The sequence below is a fragment of the Ahaetulla prasina genome, chromosome 3 (genome assembly GCF_028640845.1).
Source record: "Ahaetulla prasina isolate Xishuangbanna chromosome 3, ASM2864084v1, whole genome shotgun sequence".
NCBI lineage: Eukaryota > Metazoa > Chordata > Lepidosauria > Squamata > Colubridae > Ahaetulla > Ahaetulla prasina.
Window position 1 is genome coordinate 167,776,152 of NC_080541.1, and position 25,342 is coordinate 167,801,493.

General features: G+C 40.8%; 1 protein-coding gene across 1 annotated transcript; it reads left to right on the plus strand.

The window, feature by feature from the left end:
* The first annotated feature begins 1,261 nt into the window (after nucleotides 1-1,261).
* Nucleotides 1,262-24,949, plus strand: DHCR24 (24-dehydrocholesterol reductase). Its single transcript, XM_058178942.1, has 9 exons — nucleotides 1,262-2,038; nucleotides 13,553-13,708; nucleotides 14,208-14,313; nucleotides 14,524-14,642; nucleotides 14,731-14,994; nucleotides 15,890-16,033; nucleotides 17,455-17,652; nucleotides 18,459-18,637; nucleotides 21,672-24,949. Exons 1-9 carry the CDS (start codon nucleotides 1,808-1,810, stop codon nucleotides 21,823-21,825), a joined length of 1,551 nt encoding a protein of 516 aa, XP_058034925.1. The 5' UTR covers nucleotides 1,262-1,807; the 3' UTR covers nucleotides 21,826-24,949.
* Nucleotides 24,950-25,342: the final 393 nt, after the last annotated feature.

Below are 25,342 nucleotides of genomic sequence, written 5' to 3' on the forward strand. Positions count from 1 at the left end.
CCTTTGGAATTCCAGGCAACATGCCAAAAGTCACCAGTGCCTTGAAAGGTATTCCTGCCATACTATTGTATCCTGCTCAAATCTTTTTAAATATGGTGTGGTACAGTCAAAGAACTCTGCCAACTGTCTCTGCCCATTCATTCTAGGTAACATGCTGATCCATTTGGTTTTATTTTGCCTACTAATGAATTTGCTATATCCACACACTGCAAACTCCTGGGTTGTTCAGCCCTGCATGTAATATGGCAAATACCCAGATCCTGCAGATGGTTTGCCTCGTGCCATGACATCATGCCAGGGGACAGAAGAGACCCGGAGAGCATTCCAGGCAACGTGCCACCAATCAACGCGTGGCTTGAAATGGACCCCCACGGTGCTTGTGCCAATGCCTGGCTGCTCTTCCATGCAAGCATGCCAGTTGCATTTTCAAGCTTATAGAAATGGTTGATTGCCTAGTGTTATTTTCTAAACTCATTTCATGGGGAAAAGACAGGGCAGGTGAAGAGCTATATTCAGTCGTACAAGCTGTTGAAGGATTAAGACATCTTTTGCAGGGAGGAAACTGTCCTTCAACTGTCTTCACCTGCCCTGTATTTGCAGGGAGGAAACTGTCCGTGAAGAATGTAATGAAGCCTGCGTTTTATTTCCCCCCCCAAAAAAACCATACCATCAGCAGTTATGGCTACTCAGAGGCAGCCAAACTACTTATGGTAAAGGTCACTTCATTTCCGTTCCCTTCCCTGGAGCGAAGGTTTGAATCCGCGCTTCCAGCCGGACAATGCAAGTTTCTCTTCTTAGCTTGGGACAAAATCAGATTCGATCCTGCCAATAAATCCTTTTGCCCGGTTTTTCTCAACGAACACCTGCTCGTGCCGTTCCGCTGGATCAGATCCTGAAGACACACCTGGGGAAATCTCCCCATGCTCAGAGGCTACGTTCCATTTGGGTCTCTTGCAAGACTTGAGCCGTCCTTTCGTCCAAAACACGTTTTGCAAACCCGTTCCGAGGGCGCGGACGACAAAGAGCCCATTCTTGGCGCTAACTCACGCTCGTGCCGTTCCGCAAGCCAGATCTCCAGTTTTGGATTCCCCCTCCCCTCGTCCCTTCTACCGACCCCGGCTTCCATCAGCCAATCCCACCGCTCGGCGCCTGATCCGATCCAAACGGCGCTTTCCCATTGGCTGAACGGTATCCCTCTCCTCACCGCTCAGCCAACCCGAAGAGAAATGTTCGGGAGAGCGGAGTGGGGTGGAGGGTGACGGGGAGGTGGCTTGCCCGCGTTCTAAAAGATTAGTACCGGTGGGCGCGATCCGTGGGTTTCAGTGATCCGGTTGACTAAGGGGACCTCTCGCATCGGGGGTGCAGCAGACCGAGAGGGAAGCGGAGGGTCAAAGACCGCTAGGAATAGACTTTTAGGGGTTCCTGAGTGGAACGCCAGGTGAAGATTGGAAGTGGGAAGCGTCTTATTCTGATCTTATGAATGCACTTTTGGGGGTCCTTGAGCGCCGCATAGAAAGAGGGACCACGGGCTAGGCATTAGTAGCCAGCCAGAAAGAGAGAGAGAAGGAGAAGCATAGTAGAACAATCTGGAGGTCTCCTTTTAAAAAGGCGCAGTTTTGGATTGCAAAACATAGGAAGCGGCTGGAGAAAGGTGGGGCCGAGAGGAGGGCGCAGGTTGTCGAAAGTGGTGACTGTTGCGCGGAAAAAGGGCAACGGGAGAGTGTGCATAGCCTGGCGCGATCTTGCAGCCCGGGTTAAAGAGAGAAGCGGAATTGGCGAACCTCCCGGAGGGAGAGGCTGAGTGAAGATGGGGCCTCTGCTGTCTCTAGGGATTGGGCTCCTGCTGTTCTTGCTCTGGGCTCGCTACAGGGGCATCGAATACGTGCTAGTCCACCACCGCTGGATTTTCGTGTGCCTCTTCCTGTTGCCCCTTTCCGTCCTTTTCGACATTTACTACCAGCTCCGGGCTTGGGTTGTGCAGAAGCTGCACTGTGCTCCTCGGCAGCATGACTTGCGCGTTCGGAACATCCAGAAACAGGTAAGGACCAGAGGAACGACTTGGGTTGGGGGATGGGGGGAGCAAAAGTTTTGTGGGGTTCCCCCCCCAAATCCAAAATGCTAAAGGGGGTCTCATTTGTTCAGTGACCTGAATGAGCTTGAGGGTGCTTCTGTATGGCTTTCCGATTAAGAGAAGGAAAAGGCTGCAAGCGTAACTTCACAAGAGTTCCTCGCACAGTTCCGAATTGCATTGTCTGGCTTCGCTTGAACTATTCGGCCAAAACGAATCTGACTGACGAGAATTCTCTTCTTTTTACGGTTTTCCTTTCTTTTGATTTTAACTGATCAACATTGGGGAAGGGGGGAAAAACTTGTCGATAAGGAAGGAAATCATTAAGATGCGTTTGACTTTTATTTTCTATACCGTGCTCTCCCCCCCCTCCCAGCAGTTTTAACAATGCGGTGCCTGAGTTGGAAGAACAGGGAAAGATGTTTGAAGCCTGTGCCAGTTGGTGTAGTTGCTTGTTTTGTACTACGTTACCTAAGCCAAATCTATTTTCTTCGTAACACTGGTCAGCCTGGTAAATCATACAATGCAACCCACCCCAGTTAATAACTTTTTTTTTTGGGGGGGGGAGGAATATAGTAGTTGGTTAAAAGTGCAGAGAGAATACTTTGCTTGGGACTGATATGGAGGAGGGAGTAGTCATTGTAGTTCTTGCAATAGATGCCCAGAACATGCTACCCTTGCAAGCCCATTCACTTGACATGCAGGTGAATGCTTTGGTGCATTCACCTGCATGGAGTTTCACGTTGCCTATGGCTACCAGGCTAAGTTTATCCATGAGGAAACAGGAAGGTAATGATGAAATTGATCTATGCAGTATTTCCACTGATTAGTCATGCCTGGCGTTGTTTTCTGTAATGCCTTGATGGAAATAGTAATTCCACATTTTTATTTATCGCAACATTCAGCCCTGCTTTTTCTCTTCAATTATTCTAGGATTGGAGGATTGAATTAGGATTAATTAACAATATGGAATCTCTTCTGACAAGAGCAGCTGAAGGGACCTTTACCAATGGTCTCTTGTGGTGTTTAATGGCTCTTTTTAAAGATGCCAAAAACTGGATCTAGAATTTTCTGTATGCAGAACATGGACACTACCATCTGTAGGGACTCTGTGTTACTTTCAGGCTACAAAATAAGGGTGCTTTTACAGGTTCAAACCTATTCACAGGGTAATAAAATACTACAATACTAAAGTTCTATATTGAACATGCCAGCAAATTTTATTTTAGCGTTTCAATGCCTTACAAATTGTTCCCTGAGATTTATATCATATACGCAGGCAATATAATTATATGCGATACCTTTACCATGAACAAGGGTTAAGTCAAATACAAAAGTATGCTCTATCATTTCGTTAGGCTTAAAAATGCAGTTTGCAGGCTTGCACCCAGAGCAGATAATTACTTCAGAGTGGCCTTTCATGTCATGTGCTGACATCACATGCCTCTGACGTGATGGCAGGAAACAGACTATCTGCTTGTTCTTGATATTTACCATATTACCTGCAGTGCTTTTGCTGTGTTTGGCAAAGCAAAACCAGATCAATTATTTTATCTAGAAATGAATGAGCAAAGAAAACTAGCAGATGCCTCATATTAATATGACATTAAGTTTAAAGGTTCAAGTGCAATAAATGGATAGAGTGCTAAAAGTTTGTAGATTGGAAAAGATTGGCTTATATATTGAAGTCAATTAAAAGCAACTATATAATTGGCTGAGGAATTCATAGGCTTTTCTATTCATTATCTGCTTTTTGCAATGGAACTGGTTGCTGACAACTTATAGACAGTCTGGTCTATCTTATACAGCATATCATTGCTGGAGTTCTCAAAACATTGTCCTAGGGTAGAAACAATTTCAAACAACTTGGATCCCCACTAGGATGTCACAGACTACAACTTCCAGGTGCAGTTCTATCTGGGTGCCTGGGAATTCTGTGAATCATTGAATAAAGTTAATTTAACCAATGTTTATGGGGCTGGATCCAATTGCTGGAACATTTTGAGATGGGAAGTCCTCTTGTACATCTCTCTTGGAAATGTGCCATTAGTTGGCTAGGCTACTTCAGAGCTATCCCAGAGTTTGTAATTTAGCACAGTTTGTCAGATTGTTTTAAGTAGAAGGCTGAAATGTAGCACCGTTGTCCAAATGAGCTTTTAAACATAATCAGCTTGGCAGCAGAGCAGATAAGTTACAGAGAGGGAGAATGGCAGGGTATGAAGGGAGTACTGGATTTTGAGTCAGATTGGAAGCACAGATGTTTGTATTCTGAGTAAGAGGGAAAGCTGTTCTACTGCACATGGTAAACCCGCCTATTCTACCGCCTCCTATAATGTTAGACAACAGTATCAGCAGAGACTTTCAAGTTTCTGGGTTCTGCCTTCTTCCAGGACTTGAAATGGACACCTAACATTAAAATCATCATTAAAAAGGCACAACAAAGAATGTTCTTCCTGCAATCAACTCAGAAAGTTCAGGCTGCGCAAGGAGCTGCTGATACAGTTTTACAGAGGAATTCTGGAGCCTGTCATTTTTATCTCTATAACTGTCTGGTTTGGTACAACAATCAAACAGGACAGGCTTCAACAGATAGTTAGGGCTGCAGAAAAAAACAATTGCAAACAGCCTGTCTTGCATTGAGGACCTGTATACTGCACAAGTCAGAAAGAGGGCTGAGAAAATATCTACAGCCCCTTCACGTTCTGGATATAAACTGCCTCCGCAGGACATTGCTGCAAGGCATTGCATGCCAAAACAACTAGATACAGAGATAGTTTTCCCCCCATGCCATCATTCTGCCAAACACCTAATTCCCACATCATTGTCTCATCTCTAAGGATATTTACCCATGTAATAGGGCTATATTATTATGATTATTATTATCCTTCTCATCTTTCCTACTACCTTCCAGTGACATCTTATTATTACTTCGTTATTTGTATGTACATTGAGAGCTTATGCACTGGAGACAAATTCCTTCACACTTGGTCAATAAAGAATTTTATTCTATTTCTGAGGAGAACATGCTATTAATCAGATGCAATACAAATCGGGGGTTAAGGCTGCAAAAATTATTGAAACTAGTCAGCCTAATTTAAGACATCAATTATGTTCCAGGCTTAATTGTTAGGACACTTAGCAGCAGCTGGCAAGAATTTTGCTACTTGTTAAAATTGGTGAAAGGGGTACATTATACTTCACTATCTCATTTTATTTTTATTCCTCCCATATAACAATAGGCTATCATTTCACATCTGTGGGTAACTCCTTGTTCTCCATCAGTTCCTTAGATGGAGATACTATAGTACAGCAGTCCCCAAACTTTCCAGCTTTGCAGACTGGTGGCAGGGTGGGGGAAGAGGGGATGGTTCTGCTCGCACAAATGGAGCTTCACAGGTGAGTGAGTGTACCTGCCTCTTGTACACACTTGCACACACTTGCCCATCATTTGCACGGCCCAGGGTTTGGAAACCCTGCTATAGTAGCCTCTTCCAACAATGTGTCTTTCATATTTGCCAAAAGCATTCTTTTGCTAATTGTCAAAATCAGTCATAAAACTTCAAAATACTTCAGAATTCAGATGTTGCCTAAGAGCAGTATATAATTAGCCAATGAATTCTATAACGTACCTGAACTTCCTTGTTGAAATGAAAAGCAAAGAATATTTTGCTGTATTTGTGTTTGTATTCTTGCTTATCAGACTTATTTATTTACTTATTGCATCTCTTATTGCCCATCTCTGGGCAGCATACAACAGTTGCACAATACAACAGATACCTAAAAATGATCATTATAAAAAGTCATTATTAAAAATGAAAATATTGTCCAAAATGTGCTGTCTTTAGTTTCCCGAGGCCCGTTGATACAACCCAATGTTGAAGGACTTCCAGAAAAATAGCCAACCTAACGTGTGTGTGTGTGTGAGAGAGAGAGAGAGAGAGAAGAAAGAAAGAAAAAGGAAGGAAGGAAGGAAGGAAGGAAGGAAGGAAGGAAGGAAGGAAGGAAGGAAGAAAGAAAGAAAGAAAGAAAGAAAGAAAGAAAGAAAGAAAGAAAGAAAGAAAGAAAGAAAGAAAGAAAGAAAGAAAGAGAAAAGATCCATACATCAGGTGCCACAGCAGAGAAGGCCCACCTCCTGGGACCCACTAAATTAAGTTGCTGACAGATGGTACCTCAGTATGCCTTCTCTGCCAGATCTAATGGGGCAGGTTAATGTAATTAGGGAAGGGTCATTCCTTAGGTATGCTAGTCCTATGTCATGAAGGACATGGGCACACACCCTGCCCCCCCAAGCATGCGCAACAGAGACCCGATGACCAACTGGCCAGTGGGAGGCGTGTGCACATGAGTGGTGGGGCTAAACTGGGGCAACAGCTTGTGTGCCCACAGAGGGCGCTGTGTGTAACCTCTGGCATGCATGCCATAGGCTCGCTATCATAGCACTAGTCCAAACTAGAGGTGATTAGAGTATAAGTGACTCTGAGATATTCCACCCAGCTTCCAAAAGTTCCCTGGGCCCCTTTACCTTTGTTTCAACCAAAATAGAGTCTTGGGACAGCAATCTGTAGACATAAGATGGGTAAAGAAGTACTGCCATTTCTTCACATTTACCACCACAAGGTAGGCCTTAATAGCGACTAACCCCTGTTCAGTCAAGTTTATCCTTGATTGAGCACAGGAAGTCTCTAGAGCAGAAGTTTCCAATCTTGGCAATGTTAAGACATGTGGACTTCAATTACAGAATTGCTGGCTTGGGAATTCAAGTTGAGATGTCTTAAAGTTTCTGAGATTGGGAACCTCTGCTCTAGGCATCTCTTCCCTCATTTCATCTCCCTCAACTTCAGTAAACCGCAAGTGACAGGATCCCTGATGTGTGTGTGTGTGTGTGTGCGTGTCTATGCATCTTTCAATATTTATTTTTCTGATATAATTTGAAAAAAGTAAACTACATCTATTAGAAGGATGAGATATTGGAACAATCCATAATTTACTATTCGCGTTTATCATATTCTGCTGCTCATTTACAAATCCAATCGCCTCAAGTACAATTTTTCATTTAAGAGAAGAGCAACAAAGATGATCAGGGGACCCGAGGCTGAAACATATGAAGAACGCTTGCAGGAATTGGATATGTCTAGTTTAATGAAAAGAAGGACTAGGTGTGTCATGATAGCAGTCTTCCAATATGGTAAGAGGCTGCCACAAAGAAGGGGAGGTCAACCTATTCTCCAAAGCACCTGAAGGCAGGACAAGAAGCAATGGATGGAAACTAATCAAGGAGAGAATCAACCTAGAACTAAGGAGAAATTTCCTGATAGTTAGAACAATTTATAAATGTAATAACTTGCCTCCAGAGGTTATGGGTGCTCCAACAGTAAAAGTTTTTAAGAAGAGATTGGACAACCATTTGTCTGAAATGGTATAGGGTTTCCTGCCATAGCAGGAATTGGACTAGAAGACTTCCAAGGTCCCTTCCAACTCTGTTGCTGTTATTTTATGATTCTTAATCTTAATCTAAAATTAATTTTAAAAAAAGGCAATATTAGAGAAGCCAATGTACATTATTTAACACCTTTCCTGCCTGAATTTCAGTACTGACAGGGATTTTCCTGTGGCTTTGCAAGGCTGGAGGAAAGCCTATCCTTTCAACTGTTGATGATTTTTTAGAAAAAATATTTTATTTAGAGAATGTATATAGTTGCCAACTCACTTTCAGTCATTCTAGGTGGCTTACAAAAGTATAAAGAGTAAAAACAATAATATGCCTGGGATTTAACCATTTTATTTATTTAATTATTGATAGTCAATTTATATAGCCATTTATCTCACATTCATGACTCTGGGTAGTTTACAATTAAAACAAATGGCATCAAAAATAATAAAACAATCATACAAACAATATCTTTTCTTTTATGCACACTGAGAGCATATGCACCAAGACAAATTCCTTGTGTGTCCAATAACACTTGGGCAATAAAAAATTCTATTCTATTATATATGAAATATTAAAACAATTAGAAACCATACAATTCAGTCACCAGAAAAACACAAGGACTTAAGAACAGTAGGGTGTTTTTATCGATTCCCTACCAACCACTTGTGGTTTGGGTTTGGATGTCAGCATTCCTCCCAACCATGTAATATTTGATAATTGGTTTCTGTTTATGTCCTCTCATCTCATCCCTTGGATATTGCATCAAATTAATGCAATCATGTTTGTGGCGTTGTACAAAATCTCAGTGCTTACTCAATGCTCCATGCAAGAAGTCTTCAAATCCTGATACAAACTTTGAGGGACCAGCAATGAAGTCTCGGGCTCCAAATCTCACAGAATTTAATATAGTACTGTGTTCCTTTGCAGCACCTATAAGATCTGTAGTTTTAAATTAGCCAACCTGGGACAATATCCTTGTTTTCTCACAAATTTTGCTAACTTGGAAAAACTGATCCTCTGGATTTAAAACAAGTTTACCTGCAATAGATTTCAGAGGCTGTTCTTTCAAAACAGATGAGTCAATTTATTAAATGTTCCACAGAGGGGCATGCAGCCATGGGTCCGATTGGCTCCCTGAAGCCCCCAACCCTGTTTTTTTAATTCTGGGTTTTAATTATTTCTTCTTATTGTTAGCTGCTTTATTACAATATTTATATATGGCTTTCCTGTTTTTATATCTAGTTGTACAGGGCTCAAGAGTCACTCTAGGAGGGAAATGGACAGTCTCTAAATATGTTAAAATAAAATAAATTAGACGTTACAATATTACTACTTGAGGGTTGGAAGATAAGGCTAGGATTAATTAACCAAAACATGAGATGTAGAGCAGAAGATAATTTAAATTAAATCATGCCTCTCCCCAGATTTTTTGTCAGGGAGGAGAGGATAAGTGGTAACAAAAGACATTTCTTTACTCATTCTTGATTCAGAATGGTATGCCTCATGAGTTCAAAAGCAAAAAAGACAAAACTTGATTCATATAAGGCCCTCCACACAAAAAAAGGATCAGCAACCAAAACCAGAGTGAGAGAAACAGTGAGCGTCTTCGAAGTTGACTGTACAATGCAACTATTTTATGCCAAGCACACCAACTGGATTTTCAAGTTTGCTGAAATTGTGTCCTACAGCAGGGGTCTTCAACCTTAGCAACTTTAAGCCTGGGGAATGGGGAATTCTGGGAGTTGAAGTCTTCCAGGCTTAAAGTTGCCAAGGTTGGAGACCCCTGTCCTACAGCATAGGTTTTTGTTTTTTTTAAAAAAAATACTATTTATGTCCATGTTTCAAGGCGAAGGGAGTGATTATAATTAACCGTGGAAGAAAATATTCACCGTGACAAAGCAGGTTTTATGAAAGACGAAACAAACAAACAAAAATCTATACAAAGCATCCTGGAATCCTGAACTTTTGTTAGCACGAAGCTTGGGAATCCGAAATTTGCGCTTTGTTGCCAAGCTCTGCCCTAATAGGCTGAGGCGGAGAGGTGGGTGGAGAAAGCTTCCCCCTTCCCTCTTTCTTGCTCTTCGGAAACACTCGAGTCAGCTGTGTGGGTGGTCTCCGCTTCGGCTCGCCCGAGTCTCGAGCCATGCCCCGTCGGCCAATCCAAACTCGGTGCTGCATCTGATACAAACGCGCTTTCCGTCGGTTGGATAGAATCCCGCTCCTTGAGCGCTTTGCAGAGCCAAATGGGGAATGAGGTGGGCGGAAGAATCTGGCGCCCTGCCGGCGGGTTTTGACAGAAGAGGTTGAGGAATGGGAAGATCGTTCTCGATTGCAAAACTGGACGTGAGGAGATCGGTACCAATTGTCAGAGAGACTCCTAATTGCGCGAAGGGGCGGCGGACGATCTGGGTGGTCACAGCCTGGTGGGATCTTGCAGCCCGCATTAAGACAGCAGCTGAAGTTGAGAACTGGCGGAGAGGCTGGAGACGGGGCTCCCTTTCCGTCTCTAGAGATTGGCCTGCTGGTTTGGGTTTTTTGCAGGATCATGGAATACGTGATAATTCATTTTCCTGTGCTTCCTTGTTGCATCTTTCTGTCCTTTGGATGTCTACTGCCAGCTCCACACCTGGGTGGTGCAGAAGCTGTAGGAATGCTCCCCAAAAGCATGACTTGCGAGTTCTGAACATATAAAATCAAGCTGGGATCAGCAGAACCATTTGGGGATGGAGGAAGAGTTTTTAAAGTCTAAAATCTGAAAAAGGCATTTATTCTGCGATATTGAATTGGGAGGTGTTTCTGTGTCTCTGATAATCTTTTCTGTTAGAAAAAAAACACACGTTTGAGGAAGGAGGGTGTTTTATTATATTTTTCCCCTGGATATTTACTTATTATATCCCCTGGATATTTACTTATTATATTTTTCCCCTGGATATATTGAGTTGATAATCTGATAATCTTTTCTGTTAGGAAAAAAAACACGTTTCACAAAGGAGGATGTTTTATTATATTTTTCCCCTGGATATTTACAGTTGATACATTTGAATTGTGCTTATGCAAACACTCCCAGAATGGTTTGCATCATTGCAGTTATATATTTTGTTCTCTTTTTTTTAATAGTAAAACATAGAAACATCACTAGAAGACCAATAGAAATAATTTTGAAAATAATATATTGAAATCATGCAGTTAATTTCATTTTTAAAAAAAACACCTAGATAAATTATAGTAAATAAATCCCCCCACCCCCGGAAAAAAAGAAATCCTTCTAAAAACTTTTGGCCATTGCAGTTATATTGGCTTGCCAGGGAGAAGAATTAGCAGTGCTACATTGCAGTTTGCTGTAATAAGTGTAATAAAAGAAAGTTCATATGTGGGTGAGCATTATCTCTGTTCCTTGGACCTGTATCCTTTTTGAACTAAATTTGATATGTGAACTAAGGACTCTACCAGCTTACTTTAGTAATTCATCTTGGATAATGTGCTGTTTTCATTCTATTGTGGGCCCTGCAAATCAATGCTGTATGCTGGGCCCAGGATATAACATGGAAAAATATCTTTATGATTTGCCTTGTGGCATAAAAAATTCCAGAAAGGGGGAGGGGAATTCTGGCAATGAGCCACAAATCATGTGATTTACCCTTACTGATTGAATAGTATCTCCCTTCCCCCAGCACAACCAACCAGGTGGGAGCAGGAGGCAAGAGAGCCAATTTTCCAGCAACCTGAAAGATTAGAACATAATCGAAGATAGTGCAGGGGTCACCAACCTTTCAGACCGCAGGGACCACTAAGTTCATAATTTTAAATCCCACGGACCACTAATGTGACCTGCCTAATGACTGGCTGGGTGGGCGTGGCTAGGTGGTCATGTGACTGGGTGGGCATGGCCAACTAGTCACCTCCCTGCCTGGGCTCCTTAGGGCCCCAACAGGAAGCAGTTGTTAGAGCTAAGCAGCCACCACGAGAAAGTGTTGGCAAAACAGCTCAGTTCAAATTGTATCTGATGGAGGAGGTGGCTCAGGAGAAGCACCTCATTGAGGACTATGATCATAGGCTTTCCAAGCAGAGGGAAGACCTGTGGGAGTGCAAGGCCAGGTACTGGCGCCTGGAGGCTCAGTGGGCTGAGATGGTCAGCCAGTTCCAGGCCATGATGCAGTCCCACTGGAACCAGGTCTTCTGGCTCTTTGCCACCAGGGGCACTTCTAGCCTTTCCCCAAAGCCCCGCACCAGGACGCTGAAGCAGACCCCAATTCAGAATTTCTGGCCCACTCCAACCCACACAAGAAGACCCCAAAGGAGACTCTGCAGCAACACAAGCGTTCATTGCACATATCTGGCCCAGGGGCTGTACTTTGAGGACCCCTGATTTAGTGCAATATTAAAAATGCAAACAATTTTTCTGCAGACCACCAACATTTTCTTGCAGACCACCAGTGGTCCACAAACCACCAGTTGGTGACCGCTGCGATAGTGGAACTGTGCACAATCCACAGGTATCTGGGAATTGTTTGGCTATGCAAGAAAGGGAACAGGGAGGATAAATATAGGTGAAATAGTATGGGAGAATAGTTACAGAATTAATCAGAAGTGAGGCATGCCAGCCATGGGGATGTGGCGGGGGCGCGGTTGAGTTAAAGTACAACACGTGAAACAGTTGTGTTGCCTTTGGGAGAGGCTGTGGAATTTCTGTTCTTACAAACACATTTTTGTGGAAAGATAAAGTGTATAAAAGTGATTGTGAAGACAAAAAGTCAGCAGTGGGCAAATGGAACATAATAGGAAAGTCCAGTACTCCAGGTTTTTTTTAAAAAAAGCTTTTTATTGTGTGACTTAATGGAGAAAGGCAGGCAGGGAGAGAGCAGTACAAATGAGCTGGATGTCCACAGTACTTTGCTATTTCATTGCCCTGTTTTGCTGGGAAATAGGTTTGGGAGACTCATGTAGCATCTGAAGATGGGTTGGGGCTTTCTCTTGCTGTTCCTTCTTTGGAGCCACCTGAGAGGTAGAGTCTATTTTCCAAGGTAGTTATATTTTCACTTTCTCCATTTTACAAGGATTACTGACTGTTCATTCCTGAAGAGCTATGGTAATTTCAGGGAGCATCTGCACGGCAGATTTAAAAAAAGGCCAAAAAAAATTATTTATTTATTTATTTTATTTATTTGTCACAACAGTATATATAAGCATAAGCAAGAAATAACTATACGATATATAAGCATATATATAAGCATAAGTATGAAATAACTATACAAATTGGATACAATCAAAGGTAACATTACGACAGGAACGGTAGGCACATTGTGAGCGAAACAATGCGATTACGTTTTTGATGTTAGACAGCCTGTTCATTAACTAAAGAAAATTATAGCTTATGATATGGTAAAGCTTTAAATTTAAGCTTAGGAATATTTACCTGAATGTCATACCAAACAAAACATTGGTTTGCAATGCCTTTTTTTCCCTTTGGATACTCGATATGAGTGAAGCCCATCCATGCAAATCTGCTGTTATTTCTAATAACAATTTATTATTCAGTTTATGTTTTCTTGGTTCTCTGTAAGAGTCACTGTTATTTAGAAACTGAGATAATTCAATAATATTGAAAGTTAACATGGAACAAATTTATATTAATTATTATTAATTATACCTGACATAAGATTTAAGTACTTTGGACTGCTTTAGATCTTATTCTGGTCTTGATTTTTAGCTAATAAACAATGCATGTTTAGTTGGCATTCACCTAACATGTTTCTCCTGAAAACTTTATATACTGTAAGGAAGCAGTCAGAACTAAGTTTCTTATTTGCAAGCTATTTCCTAACAACTAAAATTGGGAGCAATTTTCTTAATAATAAGGTTGGTGTCAGTTTATGGCTTTAGACCACATTGACTGATAATGCCACCTCCGAACAATGCAAAGATTTACATTTTTAGAAAGATTTGGAAAGAGGGACAGCTTTGACACCCCCTGAACTTTAATGCCCAAAGCTAGTACCTATTTGGCCTTAGCTTCAAGCTGTACAAGGAAGTGATTCCATCTTCTTTCCTTGTAGGTTCGAGAATGGAAAGCAGAAGGCCAAAAAACATATATGTGCACAGGCCGTCCTGGCTGGCTTACAATGTCTCTTCGTATTGGGAAGTACAAGAAGACTCTAAAGAACATCACAATCAACCTGATGGATATTTTAAATGTAGACACTGAGCGACAGGTACCTTTGGGATTTTCCAGATGAAATTGCTTTTGAGCTGAGCAAAACAACTAGTCCATATGTTTGTTGTGGGATTGTCATTGCTTTCTTCCAGGATATTTTTTTCCAGCATTGCAATTACTTCCAGCTGTGGACTTCTAGTGGTCTCTGTTTTCTAGCTTTATAATAATCCTTTTTAAGATGCAATGACCAAATTGTACATGATCCTCTTAAGTGTGGTATGATCCTAATTTTCATAAGGGCACTTGCTATAGTCAATACTTTTATTTTCATATCCCTTCCTAATGATTTCAAGAATAGAATCAGCCTTTTTTATATAACAGATAAACACTGAGTTGACATTTTTCATCATGCTGATCACTATGATGTTAGGATCCTATTCCTGATCAATCACTTCCAGTTCAGATGATCCTATTACTGAATAGCTTATTGTTCAAATGAAGGAACTATTATGCAATCTGATGGATGTTATCTAAGTCCTAAAATGTGTTCTTTGTAGGTTGTTCGGGTGGAACCTTTGGTCTCAATGGGACAATTAACAGCACACCTGAATCGTATGGGCTGGACTATTCCAGTGGTACCAGAACTTGATGATCTTACAGTAGGTAAGAAGCCTTGGAACATGGAAATAAGGATCACTCCTTTTATTAAACCACTCAATCATAATTTTACATACGAGGATGTTAAGCATAAGAAATTCCATGCCTATAATATTTCTTTTGTTCTGCTTGCTGTAGATCCTCTGGTTTTGAAATACTGTTCTGTAAAGTTTAGCATATATTTCAGCTCATTCTTGATTATGATCTCTTGCATAGGTGGTCTGCTCATGGGAACTGGCATTGAATCTTCCTCTCATATCTATGGATTATTTCAGCATATCTGTGTGGCCTGTGAGCTTGTTCTTGCCGATGGCAGCCATGTGAGATGCAGCCCGGTAAGAAATTATATTCCTTTGCCATGATTTCAGAAGTTACGCCAGTTTGATTTTGAGTTGCTGCTTAGTGTGGTGTGATTTTTTGCAGGAGGAGAACTCAGATCTATTTTATGCAGTGCCTTGGTCTTGTGGCACATTAGGCTTTTTGGTTGCAGCAGAAATAAAAATGATCCCATCTAAGAACTATGTGAAAATACATTATGAGCCCGTAAGAGGACTGAAAGCCATCTGCAAGAGATTTGCTGAAGAATCAGAAAAGAAAGAGAATCATTTTGTAGAGGGTATTGTGTATTCGTTGGAAGAGGCTGTCATAATGACTGGAGTTTTGACCAATGAAGCCGAGCAAGAAAAGGTAACCTAACTTTATTATCCTTGTCAAGTAAAAGGGGACCCAGGAGACAGAATGACAAAATTGTATTTTATCTGAGGAAAAAGCAAGTTGTTTCTTCTAAAAACTAGAGAGTCCATTTATACTGTCAGTGCATATTTATGTATTGTAAAGATTATGTCTCCCCCAAGAGCAGCCTTTCTCAAATTTGGCAACTTTAAGATGTGTGGACTTCAGTTTCTAGAATTCCCCAGCCACTATGGCTAGCTAGAAAGTCTACACATCTTGAAGTTGCCAAGTTTGAAAAACATTGCCCTAAAATTGTTTTCTACTGTTCCATGCAGAATAATAATTCTAAAGGTCCTTTAGGACTGTCGTATGGCTTTTAAACTTTCTGTGAAATAACTAGATCTGCCGTCTCCAGCAAGTGAACATCTATACTGACAGGGGGACAATAGAAGTGCTTTTCAGAAATCAAGTTAGAAAAACCTAAGTTAAATGAATTAAAACATCCTTAGCACTCTGCACATTAAAATTATGATACTTGTTAAGGACAGTTGAATTGCAATATGGGAGGAAAGGTTTGACTATAATGATTAGAAGGGTTCCAGCCCAGCAGGTCATTTCATCATTTGGTGTCTGTATTTTTGTGAGTGAGATATATTTAGTGTAAATATCCAATATTGGCATTCAGAATAATCATCATTTGTAGAAATCATACACTGCCAATATTAATCCTATACAATCATGTATTAAATGTGGTGTCAAACAGAATGCATTGCATTTTTGGCGCATTATGTCAATAATAGTAGAAAGTTGCCTCATTCTTAAAACACATCTTCAATTAAACTGTAACTTTGTAAGGATCTGTCATTCAGCAGAATTATATTTTTATTATCTCCCTGTTCTTTCCATTAAGGTCAATAGAATTGGGACGTACTACAAGCCATGGTTTTTTAAGCATGTGGAAAATTATTTGAAAGCTAATATTACAGGGACAGAATATATTCCAGCAAGAGATTATTATCATAGGCATACAAGGAGCATTTTCTGGGAGCTCCAGGTAAGTATCTACTTGTAATTTATTATGCTTTTCCGTCAGCTTAGCCTATGGATAGTTCCTATCTTAATTATTAATTCACTCTGTACATTTATATGGCCAACCGTCTTAATCAACTAACTCTTTGTGACTGATAAGATTTAAGAAACAACAATATACAATATATATAAAAACAATAAAAATAAAAACACTGGGGAAGGTATGTTTTGCAGAAGTCTGAAATGAGCTTTGGAAAAGAGCTAGGTAAAGCAGCATTGTCATTTCATTTCATTCTCACCTCAGGCGAGGTGGCCAAGCTGCTTTGCAACATAGTTTTCCACAAGTTCTTTGTTTGAAGCAAAATGCCCATTTGAAGCTTTGAATACCCTTAATACCTAATACCTCTCTTTTTCCTCTTCCAAGACAAAAAGCAAACCTAAACTAGGTGCCATGTGTAAAATGTTAGATGGCTAACTTGTTTGGTCATTCAAGCCAGTAAATAGTTCACAGCCAAAAGGATAAAGAGAAAGAATTAGTATCTATGATAGTAAATTTAATAGTCCTTGTGTCAGTTTTGGAAGACAATTTTCTTTTTTGCTTCTTAACTGCCACATATTTTAGCTGGGGAAGTTGGGAGGGGGTTGTTGTTGAAGCGGTAGAAGGTTAGTCATAACAACATTCAAGGACTTTTGCCTGCGTCTGATGTAGACTGCCTGAAGATTGTTTCCAATTGAGTGTGAAGAGTTGATTGGACAATGTAATGAACTTGTGGGTGTGGGGCAGGACTGAACTGTCAACTGGGTGTGGAAAACCTGGAAGCTTTCAGATTCGGGTTTTCCCAGCTATGCCAACATGACATCTCTAATAAATTGGAACACTGAGGAACCTCAAGCCTCAGAGCTTTATTTCATTGGGGGTGTTCCTTGGAACCCTGACACCTTGTGTAGATAAGACCTACTATTTTTCTTAGCATTCTCACTTCATCTAGATCTGCTGTTAATCAAGAATCTGGAGTATCAGTTCATGAAGATTTTTAAAACAAATGTTGGTATTTTCTTTAAAGGGCTGTTTCTTATACCACCCAAATAGCTCTTAAAGCTTTTCTTTAAATCTTATTATTCCAATCCAGTATATCTTCACAGATGTATAAATTGATAATTCAGATTTCTAAAGTCACTCATCAGGAATAGCAAAGTAGCATATAGAAATAGAAACAGTGACATAAAACAAGTACAAACAGGGGGGGGGAAGAGTTGGTTTCCTGATAGAATAAAAGATGAATTAACAAGGGACAGGCTGCACATCTCTAGAGAAAGAGCCAGGCCTTCAAACCGCATTCAGTCATGGGGAATTTTTAAAAAATACTGACTAAAGTTGGTGATATATGTAATTATACTGATTTTAAATCTTTCTTTTTCTTACTATTAGCATTGTTTCTGTTACAGGACATCATCCCGTTTGGCAATCATCCAATTTTTCGCTATCTCTTTGGCTGGATGGTCCCTCCTAAAATCTCCCTTTTAAAATTGACTCAAGGCGAAGCCATGAGAAAGCTCTATGAGCAGCACCATGTGATACAAGACATGATGATCCCCATGAAGAGTCTTGAACAATGTATTCAAACCTTCCACAGTGTCATTAATGTAAGACCAACTTTCCTAAATCCAAGATGGGTCATGGGAGCAGGAATAAGATTGGTTTCTTACTTAATGCATGAAGATCATTTCTGTAAAGCCCAAAAATAAATAATGCTTATAGTAACCTCTCGTATCAGTGGTAGGATTCAGAAAGCACAAAAGTAGCTTCCATAAAACAAACAGAATAGAATAGCAACAGCACTTAGACTTACATACTGCCTCACAGGGCTTTAGAGCCATTTCTAAGCGGTTTACAGAATCGGCATATTGTCCCCAACAATTTGGCTCCTCATTTTACCGACCTTGGAAGGAAGTCTGAGTCAACCTTGAGCTGATCAGGATCAAACTACAGACATTGAGCAAAGTTAGCCTGCAATAATGCAATAAGGGACACGGTGGCTCAAGGGCTAGGACGCTGAGCTTGTCGATCGAAAGGTCGGCAGTTCAGCGGTTCGAATCCCTAGTGCTGCCGTGTAACGGGGTGAGCTCTTGTTACTTGTCCCAGCTTCTGCCAACCTAGCAATTCGAAAGCACGTAAAAAACGCAAGTAGAAAAATAGAGACCACTTTTGGTGGGAAGGTAACAGCATTCTGTGCGCCTTTGGCATTGGCGTTGAGTCATGCCGGCCACATGACCACAGAGACCTCTTTGGACAGCACTGGCTCTTCGGCTTTGAAACAGAGATGAGCACCGCCCTCTAGAGTCGGGAATGACTAGCATGTATGTGCAAGGGGAACCTTTACCTTTAATGCATTCTAACCACTGGGCTATCATGGCTCCTAGTGTATTCTTTTTCCTCTTCTTTTCCCTAGGTTTATCCCCTATGGCTGTGTCCATTCATCTTGCCTCACAATCCTGGAATGGTTCATCCAAAAGGAGATGAAGAGGAACTCTATGTAGATGTGGGAGCCTATGGGATGCCCCAGACAAAACACTTTGAAGCCATGGCATCCACCAGACAATTAGAAAAGTTTGTGAGGAACGTTCATGGGTAAGGATCTAAACCAGGGGTGAAATCTAAAAATTTTTGGTACCTATTCTGTGGGTGTGGTGTGGTGAGTGGGTGTGTCCTGTGACTGAGTGGGCATGGCCAACTCAATGTCACTCACAGCCATGCCCACTCAGTCACACACACCCCCACCAAGCCACGCCCACAGAACCCAGTAGGGAAAAAAAATTAATTTCTATTCTGCCTTTTCCCTTTCCCTCGCCACCTGTTCTCCCTTCACCTAGGCCCCGGAGCCGCCACCTGCCTCAATGGGGTCGAGGAATGTACCATTCCCCAACTCCGGCCTTTCTCTGGAGCTGCCGCCCACTCACTGCCCGCTCGCCGCCTGCTCACCCTTCGCCTTTGGTCAGGGGCCAGGGCCCAGGGCCCCCCCATTCCCTGAGGCCCCGGAGTCGCCCCCTGCTCGTCACTTCCTCAACCGGGTCGGGGAATGCACTATTCTCCGACACCAGCCTTGTCCCAGAGCCGCCGCCCGCTCTTCCTTCGCCACGCGGCATATACTTACTTTCTTTCAGCGGCTGGCTGCCAGGAAAGGCAAGCGTCCAAAAGTTACCGGAGTTGCTCTCCTTGAATATGCCGCCTTGTTCTATGCACTGGCTGCGCAAGCGCACACCCAACCCACTGCTGATAAATAAATGAAATAAATGGTGTGCGCTTGCGCAGCCGGTGCATGGAACAAGCAGCAATGGCGGCGGCATATTCAAGGTGAGGGACTTTTGGACCCTTGCCTTTCCTGGCAGCCAGCCGCTGGAAGAAAGTAAGTATATGCTGCGTGGCGAAGGAAGAGCGGGCGGCAGCTCCTGGACAAGGCTGGTGTCAGGGAATGGTGCATTACCCGACCCGGTTGTGGCAGGTGGTGAGCACGGGGTGGCTCTGGGGTCTCGGGAATGAGATATCCCTGGGCCCTGACCAAAGGCGAAGGGCGAACAGGCGGCAAACGGGCAGCAAGTGGGTGAAGGAAGAGGGGGCGGCTGCTCCAGGGAAAGGCCGGAGTCGGGGAATGGTGCATTCCCTGACCTGATTGGGGCAGGCGGCGGCTCCGGGGCCTCGGGTAATGGGCCCCGGCCCCTGACCTAAGGGTGAGCAGGTGGCGAGCTGCCTTCCCGGTGTCCCGGTGTCCAGCTTGTGAAGGCTGGATTGCGGGCCATGGACTGGTTCGGGGGCGTGGCCAACCAGCGATTGCTACCGGATTGGCGAACCAAAACCAATCTCCGCTACCTACTCGCCCGATCCGGTCCGATCCGGTAGCATTTCACCCCTGATCTAAACCTTGGAAAAAGAGTAATTTTTATTATCATATCTAGTGGACATGTAAAGAGGCAAAGAATTATTGGGTTAAAATACAGATATGGTTAGAGGGAATATTATAGCAACGTATAGTTAAGACCAGAGACATTTTTATTGGGAATATTACCGGAGAAGTGTAGCAAAGAAGATACACATTTGATTATTCATATAATAACTGCGGCTAAAATAATATTTGCAAAAAATTGGAAAACTGATAAAATCCCGTTGGAAGGCGAGATAATAATGTGCAAAAATGAATAACATTGAGAATAAAAGATAAGGAGGAATCAATGTATTTCAAGACACGGGGAAGATTTTATGATTGGCTAGAAAAGAAATATGAATAAAGATAGAGATAAAATGGATAGGGAAAAGACAAATAAGAGAAAAGAATTTAAAGAATAGAAACCCAGATGATGCCTAGATAAATGAAAAAGGGGGGAGGGGGGGAGGGAAAAAGTGTTACTATGAAAGGTGTACATGAATGATGAAATAGTTGTAATTATTAAACAAAAAACAAATTGAAATAGAAAATTGGGGTTGCTCAAATGCCATTCTAGATTGAATTGAAAATGGAAACAAGAAGGGAGTGGGAAAAGAGAGAGGAGTAGAGAAAGGGTAAGAGATGAAAGGAGAATGAGGGATAGAAAAGGGAAAAGGAGAGGAAGAAAAGAGGGGTAAGAAGAAGAATAAGAGAGAGGGATAGAAAAGGAAGAAGAAGAGAGAAGTGGGGGAAGGGAAGGGTAAGTAGGAAAGGGAAGGAGAGGAGGAATGAAGGAAGTAGAAAGGGTCAGAAGAAGGAAGAAAAGGGAAGAAGAAGAGGAAAAGTTGTGGTGAAATAAAAGAGAGGAAATGGTAAAAGAGCAACCCCGAACAATTAATAAATAATAATTAAAAATAGCTAAAAGATAAGAGGAATGATTAAAGATGGATAAGAGACTGTACACTTAAATATGTCTATGAGAAATAAAAATAAAAACTTTTCCCCAAAAAAAAGAAAAAAGATTAGTTTCTAGTAGTATGAGAGCTCTCTAGCGATTGAATTCTTAGTTACCCATGATTGTACCCCATTAGCCTGCTATTTTGTACAGTAGTTCAACTTTGGTTCTGCAGCGCATTTGCTGAGACATGCAACAAAATGAAAGCTTTGGTTGGTTGGTTGGTTGGTTGGTTGGTTGGTTGGTTGGTTGGTTGGTTGGTTGGTTGGTTGGTTGGTTTGCTAGAATAAAACATGAACTAAAGGCATCAACTCTGACCAAGCGGCTTGCTCTGTTTTGCAGGCAAAGATCATTGTTGCCTTCTAATGCAACAACTCGTAAGATCTTTCTCATTTCCTTTAGTTTTCAGATGTTATATGCAGACTGGGTGCAGCAGGTGTCCAAATTAAGTGAGAGACACTGATAGAAACTTGTAGTTTTATATAAATAAATATAGTTAACATCCATATTTTGCAGCAGACAAGATAGGCACATCACCACATCATCAGGTAAATCATCAGGTAAATCACACAACAGCATACAGAGCAGAGAAGAAAAAGGTGGAGAAAAAAGGGAAACACCAATCATAATGTAGATTGCCTCATGCAGGAGCCCACTCTCTCCAACCAGTCAACTACAGCTGTGTGTTGTTCTGGCCCATTATACACTTTACTGTTCCAGCTATTAAATTAAATATCTTAATAGTCACCTTCTAATGCAAGAACTCTTAACACCTTTCTTATTTCCTTTAGTTTTCAGATGTTATATGCAGACTGCTATATGACCCGTGAAGAATTCTGGGAAATGTTTGATGGCTCCCTATATCACAAACTGAGACAAGAACTTCAGTGTAACAAGGCTTTTCCTGAAGTGTATGATAAAGTCTGCAAAGCCGCAAGACATTAAGTCCAACTGGTCCATGAAGCAACTGGGAAAATTTGGGTCTAAATAAAAACTATTTCTCGTGGTCTTTTCCAAAACCCCTCTTGTTGCTACTTCAGAGACTGCATTCAAAATGTGAAATTTAGAAGAAATACTTCTGCCTTTGTATGAAAATATAATTGGTAGTATTTGTCTTAAAATGTGTATGCTTCTTTATCTTCTTTCTAGGAATTTCCATTTTTGACCACTGTGGTTTAATGATAGCTTAGGTATAGATTGATATATTTAGTAGAAGGGGAATAGAAAAACCAGAACCTTAAAATAGAAGAATAACTTCTTATAGATAAATGAGTGGGAAATGTATGCAAGGTTTGCTATTACAGATGTACCATAGGCTCTTTCTGAGAGTTGTGCCAAATAAAACTGCCTTTCTAATGTCACAGTTGCCTATATCAGATAGGTTTCTTTGCCCAGGGTTGAAAAGTCATAATTCGCAATAAAGTCATAATTATAACCTGTCTGAACGCTTTGAATACTATGGATTGGAGACTGTTTTTTGAATTGGTGTATGTTCTTCACAGTAATTCCTCTCTCTGTCTCTCTCATTTTGTTGACATCTTTTCTTCGACAGTTTTCATCAAAGTTTTATGTGCTGCAGGAAAAAAAAAGACTGTTACAGACATGTCCCCAGGAAGAAGACAATTTTTTAAAAAAAGTTTGTTTAGAAATGTTACTGCTTTTCTTGCCTTCCAGTAATCTTATCTGTTGGATTTTGAATGCTGGCTTAACAGTTTCATAATGTATTTCTCCAAAGTACAAGTTTGTATTTCTGTTTTAATAGTAAAGAGGGCTATCAGTAATCTGATATAAATAGCAACGGTATTATATTCATTGTCATGTCTACCTATTTTATGCTTATTTTGTTCATGAAATTCATGGTAAAGGTAGTCCTTGATTTACAACCCCAGTTGAGTGCAAGATTTCTGTTGCGAAGAGAAACAGTTATTAAATGGCTTGTCCCCCATTTCTTAGCACAGCTGTTAAGTTAAGAATTACAGCAGTTATTAAGTGAAGAACATGGTTGTTAAGTGAATCTGGCTTCCCCATTACTTTGCTTTTCAGGTCACAAAAGGGGATCACATGACCCCGGGGCACTGCAACCGTTGATATAAACTAGTTGCCAAGCATCTGAATTTTGATCACATGACCATGAGGATGCCGCAATGGTTGTAAGTGTGAAAACTGTCATAAGCCACTTTTTTCAGTGCTGTTGTAACTTTGAATGTTCCTTAAACAAACTGTTGCAAGTCAAGGACTACCTGTGAGTGGTGGTGAAGATTTATATGGTAGATGGTTAAATTATTAATAGCATCATATAGAAGAAGTACTCCTCCCTCACTCCTCTTACCATTGTTACTGTTATAGGATTTGTCATATTTTTCTTCTACTCAGATTGTTTAGTGCCTTAAATCACCTGAAAGAAACTGGATTGTTTTAGGCCTTCTTATTTTCAGGAATACAGTAGATGTGAGAAATGCTTGAAAAAACTACTTGGAGGGTGGATCTCTTTAACCTCTTCCCACCTAACACTTAACATTACTGGTAAAGACAGCGTTGCTGGGAGCTACCACCATTAGATAAATGCACGCTACTGATATATCAATTTTTATAATTATCTGGATGTTGTTGATAATCGAAAGACTTGAAACAAAGCTGCTTGGAATAAATAATAGTATTCTGAGTTTTGTCCCACATTGTGGCCTGCACTTTGGAATACTTGATTCAGACTTGGGTTAGTATACACTCAAACCTTTTTGCATATCCTTCCTCTGCTTTTTGACTAGAGTGACAATAGATAAGCTAGAAAAGTATCTCCTGCATCAATGTATTCCTATAATTTAATATTACAGCAAATCGGTGGTTGGCTAGTCCTAAGAACAGTTGATAATTACATGATTTTAAAGGGTTTTTATTTGAGTTTTGTGTATGTTTTAATGTCACCAATATTAACCAAAATTGGATCCAAGGACTAAGCTATGCACAGTTCTAGCAAAGAATTAATTATTTGTAATTAATACTTTGATGTTACCTATAGTATCTTAACATCTGAACTGTCTATGGAGTTTTAAACAGTTTTTGGTATTTAATGGAGAGATTGGTTTAGAGCTGTCAAACTCCCGGCCCGCAGGCTGGATGCATCATGGGCTGGCCACTGCCACGCCCGGTTTAGTGAAGGGGGAAAAAGTCCTAATATGTCACATGACACTGCCATGATGTTATGAGTTTGACACCCCTGGTAGAGTGAACCAGTAAGAGCATATTTTAGACCAGAGGTTTCCAAACCTGGCAACTTTCAGACATGTGGACTTCAACTCCTAGAATTTGTCAGGTATGCGAGCTGAGAGATTCTGGGAGTTGAAGTCCACAAGTCTTAAAGTTGCCAGTTTTGGAGCCCCCTGTTTTAGACTAATCCAGAAATAGCTCATATCCATGTTGCAATCTAAACATTCCTTGAGAGAAAAACTTGCTTACAACTTTTCTAGTGCCTTCCCAGACATCTGAGGACCATTCCCATATGGTGGAACCTGTAAAATATCTGCATAACAACATCAGAACATCAGGCATAAGTTGAATGCGGAAGCAAATCAGAAATTAGACTGGGCTCAATATTTGTGTGTAATTTCTGGAACGTGCCTCAGGTTATATCCATTAAGATAAGTAAAGTGGTACCTTGGTACTCATCACTAATTGGTTCCAGGAGGTGTGATGAGTACCAAAAACAACGAGTACCAAACAAATTTTAGTCATAAGGAATAATGTAGTGAATCACAAGTCAGCTGACACTGACAGGTTCTAGCTTGTGTGTTCACTATCAAACAATGAGTACCGGGACAAAATTTTCACCTTAAATATGTTAAATACAAATTCAATGAGTTTCAAGGCAGTTGAGTATCAAGGTATTACTGTATCTGCAAGTTTGATTTTTGTTGCAACAATCAGCACACTATTCCAATCATGCAGGTAAATATAATAACAGCATCAGTATACTTTGTTTTGCAATTGTCAGTGATGTACTGCTGCACTTGGGCAGAAATTGTACTATTTCCTTATAATAACAGCTATGGTGTGCCTGAATAAAATTGTGTTGACAATATATTTTTCGCTTTATTATACATCTAATATAAGTCATTTGGTGCAATGGGATTAATAGGTATGTGATGGATCTGCTGTTATTGCTCTTAGTTAACATTTAAATTAGGAAAAAATTGATTTCTTATTCTTGGAAAAATTCTATTGATTTAAGGCATAGTCCTAGGCAAAAGTGTATGAGATTAGGATACCAACACTAATCATTTGTGCTGTCAGAAATACTAATTAGTGGACTTTCTCTGGCTGTCACGATCTTACTCCAAACTCCATTGTTTTCAATTTTGGATTCTCAAAAAAAATTAAATATATTGAGAATAGGAATGAATATTAAGTGCTTGGTTCCCAAAGATACTTCATTAGACTCTTAATTTTAGCTCTACTCCACACCAAA